The following is a 12,518-nucleotide window of genomic DNA, read 5'->3' on the forward strand; positions in this document are numbered from 1 at the left end:
ACACCAATGCACTGCTTGTCAAGCCATGCTGTGGAGGTGTCCCATATAAAGTGGAGGAAGATGGGCACAGATGTTAGCCCAGGGCCAGTCTTCCTCAGCAAAAAAGAGGAGGATTGGCGTCATATGTTAGCTCAGGGCTAATCTTCCTCACACACACACAAAATAATATAAAAAAATAACCAAAAGATATTAGGAAAGGGGAATCTGTGAAGATAAATACTGAAATTATAGAAAATAAATAGAAATACGATCACTCTAATCCCTAAGCTTGTTCTTCAAAGACAGCTAAAATAGATAAACCCTTTGCAAGTCTGAAAAAAGAGCCAAATGCAAACAGACAAGCTTAAGAATGAGAGAGGATATAGAAATAAAGTTACTGGAAAGATATAAGAGGATTATGAGATGCAACTCTTTGGAGACAATTTGAAAATGTAGAGAAGCAGATGATATGCTAATAAAATATAAATAAATTACCAAAATGACATAAGAAGTGGAAAACGGGAATAGAGCTTTCACTATTGAAGAGACTGGAAAGGTGGCTGAACCTCTGAACCTCCACCATTGAGAAAGGCACCATGTGGTACATAGGTCGGTTGTATCCAACCTTTGAAGAACATGCAATTCCAATTTACTTTAAAATACTTCAGGCCATAAAATCATGAAAAGCCCCCTAATTCACCCGATGAAATTAGTGTAACTTTTAATATCATATCCTTATAAAGCTAATATAAAAATACTAGATTAATCTCACTTATAACAAGTTGCAAAAATTCTACATATTAGCAAATATAATAAATCAATATTTCAAAAGAACAATATAGTATAACCAAGCAGGAGTTACTTAATGGCTCAATATCAGCACACTCATCAATATAATATAAAATAATCACAAATTAAAGGAGAAAAAAAACCAAGATCATACCAACAAAGGCTGAAAAGGCATTAAAATTTAGCAGCCACTCCTAATAAAAATTCTAAGCATTGAGCGCATAATTTAAAAACATAAAAGACACTTTACTAAAACTCAACAACAAACATTATCCTAAATGATGATACACTTTTAACTGATAAATTAAAATCTAAAACAAGATAGGGATATCCTCTACCACCCATTATTAAACATGATCTTCGAGGTACCTGTAAACATGAGAAAGGAAAAAATTGTATGGATCAGAGAAAAAAGTTAAAATGACTCTCTTTTTTGCTGATTACATGATTATATACCTATAAAATCTAAGACTCTAATAAAAAATGACATTAAATGAATGATAAGGTTGTTGAATATATGATAAACAACAATCAAGTATATTCTGCTATGCTTAGAGAATGAATTTTAAATGGGAAATGGCCAAAAATAATCCATTCATAATAAGTCCAAAAACTGTACAATAGGAATTAGTTTAATATGAAACATCTATATGGAAAAGACTACAAAATCTTATTGAAGGACGTAAAAATAGACCTGAACAAATAGAAAGACATATCACATTCTTGGACAGATAACTTAATATCCAAAAATATCCACTTTCACGAAATTTCACAAAATTAACATAGAAGTTGAATCTCAACAGAATTTTCTGTTAATTTTATAACTTTGGTTTTGAAAGACTAAATAACCAGGAATAGCTAGGAAAACATACAAAAGAAGAAATGATACATAAAGAAAGTATAAAAAAAAAGATGACCCTGGGGATGTAGCACCAAGCCACTGCACTCACATCAGTGTGGAACAGCTGCAGAAAGAGACAAGCAGATCACTGGGACAGAAGAGGAGGCCCAGAAGTGGCTTACAAAAGCAGGGTAAGGTTCAATTCAGAGCTCAAAGATTAGATTACTTAATAAACCGTGTGGACACAGCTGGCTGCTAACCTGGAATATGGATAATAGCAAGAATGTAATAATGATGACAGCCAACATTTTCCAAGTGTTTCCTATGTGCTAGGACATGATTTAAACAATTCAAATTTATTAACGTATTTAATTCTCTTACCAACTCTATTAGGTACTTGCAATTATTACTGCCATTTTACTGATGAGGAAACACAAGCTGACTATGAAGGAATGGACCCAAAGTCACAATGCTAGCATGGGAGTGACTCAAGATGGAAACCTTGGTCGTGTACTCCAGAGGCTTTCCTCTTCACCACACTACAGGCCCCACCTTTAATCTGCTCTCCTGAGGAATCTAGATGGGACTCCCATCTTGTGCCATACGCAAAATCCCAGATGAGTTAAAGACATAAATGTAAAAAGACAAAGAAAATCTTGCAAGAAAATATGAGGCTACAAATCTAATCTAAGGGCCATGACTAAAAAATCCATAAGTAAGGAAAGAAAAGATAGATAACGTCACAGAGTTTTCTGAAGAGGTCATATCAATTTATACTCTTACCAGCAGTGTATGAAGGTGCCAGCTGTTCCACATGCTTGCCAACACTTGGTATTATACATCTTTTTATTTTAGCCATTCTAGGGGATGTGTAACAGTATACACTGCATTTATCTGATGACTATGAGGCTGAACCCCTTTCCACTATTTACTGACTATTTGGATATCCTCTATTGGGTTGTCTGCCCTTTTCTTAATGATTTGTGTGGATTAAGAGTCTATTGTCAAATATATTTATTGCAAATACCTGGCTTGCCTTTCTACTATTTTTGGACAAAAAGAAGTTCTTGATTTCAATGCAGTCTAATTTATCAAAATTTTCTTTTAGAGTTAGCACTTTCTGTGTCCTGTTTAAGGAATCTCTGCCTGCCCCAAAGTATAAAGATACTCCCCTACGTTTTCTTCTAAAACTTTTATCATTTTACCTTTCACATGTAAATCAATACTCCATCTGGAATGGATTTTTGTTATGGTGTATGATAAAAGTCAAAATTCACCCTGGGGGCCAGCCCGGTGGCATAGCAGTTAAGTTCGTACATTCCGCTTCGGTGGCCCGGGGTTCGCCAGTTCGGGTCCTGGGTGCGGACCTACTCACCGCTCATCAAGTGATGCTGAGGCAGTGTACCACATAGAAGAGCTACAACTCTACAACTATGATACACAACTACGTACTGGGGCTTTGGGGAGAAAAAAGAAAAAGAAGAAGGTTGGCAACAGATGTTAGCACAGGGCCAATCTTCCTCAAAAAAAAAAAATTCATTCTGTTTTCCTCTATGAATATGGAGCTGACTCAGCAGCATTTATTGACAAGTTAATCAATAATGCTAGAAATCAGGACAGCAGTCACCCTTGGGGTACAGGACTAGTAAGTGAAAAGGGGCATGAGGGGACACAGATTGTCTGTTTAAGCTCGAGAGCCAATGAGAGATTTGTCAAAAAAGAAAAAAAAATTGCAACAAAGAAAAAGGAAAAAACACTGATTTCCTTGATGTGTAAAGAGACTTACAAATTGAAGAGAAAAAGAGAACCATATCAGAGGGTATATGGGAAATCTCTATATCTCCCTCTCAATTTCATTGTAAACCTAAAACTTCTCTAAAAAAAATATTATATATGTATCTATGTGTATATATATGTATGTTTATTATATATATGTATATGAAAATATACATATGCATAAAGAACTTTGTAAATGCTAAAAAAAATTTTATCACACACATATACACACACACACACACACACACACACAAATGCCCCCTTTACTACTCCAGGATATCATGGTTTGAAAACGACATATGAGCCTCTCTCAGCCCTTGAGCAAAAACTGCAACAAGAAAATGTCACTTTACACCTATTAATATAGAAAAATTAGAAGAGCTTTAAAAACTGCCGCTAGCAAGTGAGTGGGAAGCAGCAGTCTCATACACTGCTGGTGACAATGTAAAGTTTCTCAGCCTTCTTGAAAAGCAATCTGATAGCTGCTTTTAAAATTACACCTATTTGGAGGGATCCTACAGTTCCATCCCCTGGTAATCTCTTCCTTAAGGAGAAAAGGCAGCAGTGCATAAAGATAAAGACACATGTAAAATAATGTTGATTACATCACCGTCTGTGGAGCAGAAATCTGTAAGCAAACTAAGTGCCCTTCATGGGATCCCACCCGGCCACCAGAGAGAAGTGCAGAGCCAGGGTGGACTTGAAGGGATCTCGTCCACATTTCACTGAGCGAGACCACGATGAAGGATAGGACGCCCCATGATGACCCCATTTTTGAATAACAAAACACAAGAGAAAGTTACTGGGTCATTTTCCTGTGAGCACAGGGGAAGGGAAAGAATTAATAGGAAGGCCCAGGGAAGGGTTCAAATGAAAGGAAGCGGGAGGAAGGAGCCAGGCAGAGAAGGAAATGGAAAACAGCACCCGGGTGAAAAGCAGGGATGGTGAGATATGGTTTGGTCACATCTATGCATTCACGTAGACTTATGGATCCAGGTACATGTATGAATACATTGAGTGAGAAACAACACTTGCTGGTGCAAGGTCTGAGAAGAAGCCTCTCGGCATCCTATTCCCCAATTCCGTCTAAAATGGGAGCACACCACCCCTTGTGCAGTTCTACTTTCCGTCACAGCACTAACATCACATGGCATATGAGTATTACATCCTCATTTTGTACCCCTGTCTACTAAGCGTCTCCCCCACTTGACTGTAGGCTACATGAGGGCCAGGACCTCCGTCTGCCTTGTTCCCTGTTGCATCTCTCAGCCCAGGATCGTGCCCAGCACAAAGCCGGTGCTCAGTACTCCTTGCTGAAAGAAGGCAACAGGAATAAACAGGAAAAGGCTAGCAGTTCCCTCACAAGAGAGCACAAGGCCTGGCGTGGCAGTAGGGGAGACTTTTTTCTCAGTAAGGTGAACGGGGGTAGTAGGAATTTGCATGGAGCTGTGAAAGAATGAAATATTTTTTTTCTGGAAATAGCCGGAAGAGGCTGTTTCAAAGGATATGATACAAGTACAAATATACTCAAATCAGATACAGAATTGAATGAAGAAATCAGTATTTAAAACATCTCCAGAAAAACTGTAACAACTCTATTCAGATCTCATGAACATATATACAATTCGTATGATTCATTTCCTTCCAAACCTAAAGAATTCTGAAGAATTTCAACAGGGGCCTAGACTTTCTCTTCCTCTCTCCACCTTGAGCAACAACCACTGTGAAGCAGAAAGATTTAATTGCAGAACGATGTCTTTTCCAAAAAAATGCCCCATCTCCTCCATCTGAGTCCTCTGTGTCTACAGGCCAGTGCAACACGACGTGTGTGTCAGGGCACAGGCAGCTGCCAGGTCTGCCCCAAAACACTTACGTTGCAGCCCTTGTCCGTGAGGTAACTGATTCCTTCTTCTGGGCCGATCGCCAGTTCCACTGAAATAATCCAGCTTGACTTTTGAAAGTGAAACAGGTGAGGACAGAGGTACCAGAAGGAAAAAGAAATATTTCAGATAAACGCCATGGACACATTAAAGCATCAAAGACGGGCTGGCTTAGCTTGCTATGAATCCATCTAACCAAATAACATAAAATATTTATCACTTCATTAATCCAGCATCTGCTGAGCCTAGACAGAGATAAACTGTGCTCATTCCAGTGGGTCTGAACCTAACGGCTTCTTTGGAAAGATTACTTAAAGAGGTACACTAGCCCTTAGAGAACAGTTAATCAGTGAATTGTTAAGCTGGATTTGAAGAAATCTAATTATGAATACAGGCATGCTACTAAGGAAAGACGAGTTTACTCTCCCATTGATCATTTTCTTTTTGCATTTTTCCCACTGTAAAATGACAAAATAATATTCTCATGTTGGTAAAATGTGACAAACTAGATTTCAATCAGAAATTTTAGACATATGCGGATAAGAAAAAGCAAAAGAAATCACACCTAATCCACTCTTTCCACGTCCCCATACTTACACCAAGAGCACACTTGAAGCATTCTTTATCAAATCTGTACACTGGGGAGAGGATTTCAAAGAATTTCAGAATACTTTCTTCTCTGTTAAGGTTGGCAAACTGTCTAAACGTCTGCTGGATCAGTTTTCTTAGTGTCTTGGCCTGCATGATAAAATTATAAAAATCTTTTTAGAGTCAGCAATGAGTAAAGAGCACAGCAATAATAGCTAGCATCAACGATTTCTTTCCTACCCACCACCTAATACCACCTATGTTCACATTACTACAACACGTCATATTTATCAAAGTTTTATTTCTTTTTTTAAGATAACTGTAATAAAATACACATAAAGTATACTATCTTAACCATTTTTAAGTGTACAATTCAGTGGTTTCGAGCTTTATTTCTTAAATAGAAATTTGTAAGGAAATAATTTGCTTATTAGAAGATGTGTTAAAAAGTTGGGCAATAAAAATATGTGCTGTATGTGCACATGATGGGGCGTTGGCCAAGGTGAAGGTACAAAGGCACTCACACATTCCACTGTTATGAGGCTAAGTCGATACAACCTTTCTGAAGGGCAATTTGGCGACACAAGTCAAAAATCTTAAAATCCCCAACTCTTGATCCAGAAATTAAAATCCAAGGACATTATTCTTTAGAAATGATTACAGAACTATACAAAGATTCAGCAACAAGGAGGCTCACTGCAGAACTGTTCATAGCAACACATGGATGGGTTACACACTTCATGGTGTCTGTCTACCCAATGTTCTGTGCAGCCCTCAAGACTCTTGTGTGGAACTAATTTACTGACGTTAAAATCTGTATCAAAACGTTACATGAAGAAATATGACAAAACAACCTGTACATACAGTACAGATGCCTTTAAAAGGAGAGCATCAGAGATGGGACTCATACACAGACACGTGTGAGCACAGGTGTCAGCACACACGCATCAGTGCACAGTGAGGGAGATAAACCAACTACACCTCTCTTTTCTGTGTAGTGGGATCACATGTAATCTTCTGGCCCATTTTTGCTTATTTGAGTTTTCTAGTTACGCACTGTGAGCATCTGGATACTGGAGGGAAGTGCTCTCCAGGCAGCAAGCCCAAAGTCCGTGGGGTGTCAGAGGAAGCCCGAGGAAGCCAGTGGGCAAAGGATGTGTGATGAGGTCTAAGGAAGACGGGATGGAGGATGCCAGGCTATGGTAAGGACTAGGCTTTCACTCTGATGAGACGCAAAGTCCTTGGGCAGCCTTGAGTAGGAGTGACGTTATCCAACTTAGGTTTTAACTGGAATACTCTGGCCCCTGTGCTGTGAACAGTATGAAGGGAGGAGAGACTCATAGGATGCTGCATAAGTGTAGAAGCAGAAAGGGGTGAGAAATCATATTCTAGATTTATTTTGAAAAGAGAACCAACAAGATATACTGATAGGTAAGAGTTACCATTGAACTGAAATGGGAAAGACTGTGGAGGAGCAGGGCGGCAGGTGAAGGTCTCAGAGAATACCAGGAGCCCACTTTAAACCTAAACGTGAGATGCACACAGACAGGAATCAAAGCCAAGAGGAGAGGACTAGGGGAGAGGGAGATGGAAGCCTGCAGCAGCCTGCTACTCTTAGCAGGTCAGTGAGATGGGGAGCAGCCAGGAGCTGAGGCCAAGGTGTGGCTGCTGAGGCATGTAGGAGGGGAACCAGCAGGGAGTGGCATACTTTGGTGGGGTCACGGAGGCGACAGCCTGCCTGGAGTGGTTCGAAGGTCCCAGTGTGGTCAAAGGATTACTGGATCTGGGACACCACAGAGAGTGAGACATGCAGTTACAGAGGGGCTGCAGTTACTGGAGGTGAAGCCCAGTGTAAGAGGCTGAGAGAGGGCAGAGGACAAGACTCCTGGAAGACACGCTCATCCTGTGTGTACATGCTACCATGCTAAGCAGCAGGAAGTCACAGTGAGGAACAACAGCAGAAAAAAACTAATGAGCTGAAGCAGCTGGAGCAGGGAACAATATCCATTCAGGGCTAGTTTCCTATGGACACAGAAACAACCCTCTGGCTCCCCACCAACCAAATAAGCCTGGCCAGGAGTGACTGCCAGAGCTTTCTCACGGTCTGTACTCACAAGAGGGTTGTGAGCTCCAAGCCCACAGAATCCAACGCTGGACAAGAACCAGAAAATCCTTGCTGTCTGAAAAGAGCCCAGATTCGTTTTACCAGGAAGGATGCCTTAGAAAGCATCAGTTCTTTCCTATTTTCCCAGCGAGGAAAGAATTCCACAACATCTACCTCTCTAGAATCTCTCGATATTAATCAATATATTTCCAGACTGGTAGGAACCAGCAAGATTGTTTTGCATTGCAATTCACCCCTATTTATAGAGTTTCATCATCCGCTTTGTGTTTGCCCAGATTCAGGAAACAAGGCATCTGTCTATCCATGCCATTCAATTTTAAACCAATTCATATACAGAGAGGTAACTACCCAGAATGTGGTACTTCTTCAAAATGAAGCAGTATTATTAGGTTGAATCATCAGAAATTGCTGCGATCCAGCCATTTTGAACTACAAAAATAATTTAGTATTAGTCAACGTAATATTTATCAGATGCTGCTAGCAACAATGGACTCCTAGGCTTCCTAGATGAAAAGGTTATAATATAAAGCCAAAGAAAATCTGCGATGAAAGAATAATAGGCTGAGAATATATTAATTGAGGAATTATCTTATCTGCCCACCCATTAAATGCTAAATATAGACATGTTAACAGTGCATTCAAAGTGTGCTTCTTTTCCACCCTCTCTACAGGGCACTACATCAGATGGAAACTTCCCCTGCAGACACAGCTTTCCTGCCCCCTGGCACCCCCTCAGTTCCGGCACACAGCAGATGCCAGGCACCCACTGCTGAATGACTACTAAGCCAGGCATTCCTGTGCTTGACAAAAACATTAAGTCTGCAATGGGCACCTGCTGATCGTAGAAATGAAAATGATGACTACTTTCTCCAAGAATAAAACTAAATGTTCCTGATGGTACTCTAGGAAACGGCTTTATTTTATCACTTGGGAATTGTCCAGATACTTCAAAAAACTGACAACTATTGATCTCTTAACATTTCTAGTTCTGAATTTAGATTTCTACTGTGAGTTACATTCAGATAAAATGAAATTTGGCTACTTCGACTTGCTACTTCATTTTAGATTTACAGAAGAGCTGCAAAGACAGTACAGAGTTCCCTTAATTCTCTTTACCCAGCTCCCCTAAAGTTAACATTTTACATGACACAGGCACAGTTGTTAAAACTAAGAAACCACCATCCTACAGTACTAGTCACTGAACTACAGACTTTGCACAGATTTCACTAGTGTGTCCACTCATGTCCAGGATCCCACACTGCTTTTACTCAAGTCTCCTCAGTCTCCTCCAGCCGTGACAGCTTCTTGATACTTTTCAAGATTAAGGATCAGAATATTGCAGAATGTGCCTCAATTTGGGTCTTACTTGTTAATTTTACTAGTATAATGTTTTAAAAAATGTGTCGCTGGTACTACTAAGACCAAAGAGACAGAAATTTAAAATATCTTATAAATTATTCTTAGTATTAAGGCACATACATCCTGATTCTGTTTTGCCATCAATCATAACTTATTTAAGTTCATTTCAACCCTTCAATGTGAGTGTTAACTACAAACAATCCTCTAGAAATCTAAATATGAAGGAAAAGGCACCTAAAACAAAATTGCCTTTGGAAGAGCATGTATTAATGGATCTAGCCATTCTATAGGGTTATTCTGGAAGAAACAAGAAGCTGGTGTGAATTTCTTGTTAGTTGAACTTTCACTGGCAATAGTGGGACTGTCTGAACACAACCTAATTTGTATTGTAGTTGTTACACACTGTAAGGGCATATGTTTACATGGGTACCACTTCCCAAAAGAGTTTGACAGCAATCAGTGCAATGTTGAAAGAATTTATGTAGAAGGTGAAGAAATTTTGGCCTAAGGATATGAACTGATTAAGCTATTTAAGCAGCCAAATATACATTATTTGTTTTACAAAGTTACAATGATTCCTTTCTTGTTAGAAAGCGTGTAAGAAATGAGTTCTACCAACCTTATTTATCAGTCACTAGATGAATTTGTACCTAATAGTAGCTAAACGTTAATTTTATTCTCCCTTACTTGCATCAAAATCAGCAGCAACTGAACTTAAAAAACACAACTGCTACGTGTTTGGTTTGTGAAAAGTTTTTTCAAGTTGTCCAAGGTCAACTCCATCCTGTCCACTCGCGTGGCAGCCAGTGCACGCAGGCCTGTTCCCTGCACGTTTCGTTCACCTCCATCACCTCCAACTCTTCTTGCTTCCGGTCTTTTTGCTTTCTGTCTGTCCTCCGTGCTGCTGTCAGATTTATAAGGTAAATCCGAAAAGTGATCATGTCCCTCTCCTGCTGCAAAATCTGCAATGAGTCCCCAGTGGCCCTAAGTGCTCTGATCTCAGTATTCAGCCACACAAAGTGACCGCTTGCCCACAGTGATCGCACACTGTCTGAGCTCTGCACACAGACAGGGCTGACCAGAGAACCGGCTGGAACTCTAGGCAGTGGGAGCAGCACATGAGAATCAGCAGAAGTGTCAGGACAGGGAGGCCAACTGGGATGGACCCCAGGGCCAGCCTGAAAGGCACTTGGAGGGAACGAATCCTGTGCAGGAATGGGGACTTTTTCGGAGTGGCGGCAGCATACCCAGGGAAGCAAACTTCTCTAGCTTCACAATTTTACTATCTTCTCAAAGAGTCTGACTCCTCCTATCTTGATGCCTTTTTTCACACTGTACCCTCTACCTAGAAAATGTCTCTGTAATTCTAGTCATCTTTCAAGTTGCCCTTAAAGTTATTTATTCTTTCATTTACTCATTTCATTTCATTTAAATAAGGTTTACCAAATGCTACTACATGCCACGTATTGTGCCCAACACAGGGTTTAGAGTGGCGAATGCAGCAGATATTATCTTTGCCCTCATGGATCTACACATATAGTGGAGGCATGCAAGACAAAACGCAAACAAGTAAATAATTATGCAATTAAAAACTGAGAAAGTAAAATTAAAAATTAAGATACTGAGCAGATCCTAAGATAGAGAAGAACATTTCTCCATCTCTACTTAGGGTGGTGAGGAGACTGTATGAGAGAGCACTGAAGCTGAGGTTCAGAAGAGCCAGTCATGGGGGAGACCGAGGCCATGGACGAGGGTCAGGCCAGTCCTCTGACAAACCTGCTAGGGCATTCTGTGTCACCTTGGCTACACTTACACCATGGCACCTGTGACCTGTACCCAGGGTGCCCTGTTTTGACTGCAAGGATCATTCATTCATTCATTCATTCATTCATTTTTGTGTGTGTGAGGAAGATCAGCCCTGAGCTAACATCTGATGCTAATCCTCCTTTTTTTTTTTTTGCTGAGAAAGACTGGCCCCGGGCTGACATCTGTGCCCATCTTCCTCTACTTTATATGGGACGCTACCACAGCATGGCTTGACAAGCGGTGCGTCGGTACACACCCGGGATCCAAACCTGCAAACCCCGGGCAACCGCAGCGAAGCACACGCACTTAACCACTTGTGCCACGGGCCGGCCCCGAGGATCCTTTTTAAATGTAGAATAATTTCTTGGACTCCCAAATGACAGCAATCATACCTCTCGTGATAACTGCTTATCTACATATAGCTTTGAGGAGACTTTGCAGTAATTCTGAAGCCACCACAGTCCTCACATTTGAGAACTACTGATGATACTATTAATACGATATAGTCATTTTCAGAGACTTTTCTGCTTTTTAATTTCGCATTGGGTAGTGCACTATGTTATTCAATGAAAACATAAATGCACTAAAGAACTATGTCTTATGCTTGTTTGAATGCCTGCTCCACACCCAACCCCCCAGCAAACTGCAGATTTATGCATAGAGGTATCCCTTCCACTCAAGGATCTTCCCATGCCTTCTTGGTACCCACAGCAGGGACTCTCCATATCAAACTGAGTCTTCTGTCCTCGCAACTCCAAGAGTATGGCCACCTGGCACCCATAACTTTCTGGAAGGACACACTCTGCCATTCTCATGTTCCTCCAAGTACTCTGGATTTCACCTCCAACCCACCATGGCAAACTTCACTTGAAGCTCTTTGTCCTCTGACTGCCGCACCCGAGCCAATTCACTCATGCCAGTGGTCTATGCGCTACTTGCCAGTTGCAACAGTGTCTCACCCATCTCTGTACCCAGCCTTTACCAACTGCATGGCATGTGCTGGAAGAGCTGGTTCTCCCACAGTTCACTCCAGCATTTCATCAACAGATCAGGAGATGTTAATGAAAATAAAGAAGCAGAGTAGTGACACTAGGAAAAGGGCCTGACACATTAAAGAAGAGTACACTTCTCCTCTCCAGTTCTTAAACACGCCTTACTATATTTGTAGACTACTGTATACTTTAAAATGAACACTTGTGTACTCACTTCCCGTTAGATTATCAAGAAGCTATGTCAGAAAGGGAGGGCTATCATTACTTAGGCTGAGTAGATAGGTTTCGGGGAAAATCAATGACAAGTCCCTACAGTCCTGGTCTTGATGGGACAAGAGCAAGCAGAACCCAGACATCTGAACACAGGGCTTTTGTCACAGACT

At 40.6% G+C, this 12,518-nt stretch overlaps 1 protein-coding gene across 6 annotated transcripts in view; it reads right to left on the reverse strand.

The window, feature by feature from the left end:
• The window catches only part of PTK2 (protein tyrosine kinase 2), a 282,084-nt gene that overhangs the window by 114,839 nt on the left and 154,727 nt on the right, over positions 1–12,518 (reverse strand). For all 6 annotated transcript variants that reach the window (XM_058564997.1, XM_058565000.1, XM_058564996.1 and 3 more), the window contains 2 exons: positions 5,863–6,003; positions 5,259–5,336 (listed from right to left, as the gene is read on the reverse strand). In XM_058564997.1, the coding sequence (XP_058420980.1) occupies positions 5,259–5,336; positions 5,863–6,003 (219 nt within the window). The remainder of the gene's footprint in view (positions 1–5,258; positions 5,337–5,862; positions 6,004–12,518) is intronic.

Source organism: Diceros bicornis, chromosome 21 (genome assembly GCF_020826845.1).
Source record: "Diceros bicornis minor isolate mBicDic1 chromosome 21, mDicBic1.mat.cur, whole genome shotgun sequence".
NCBI lineage: Eukaryota > Metazoa > Chordata > Mammalia > Perissodactyla > Rhinocerotidae > Diceros > Diceros bicornis.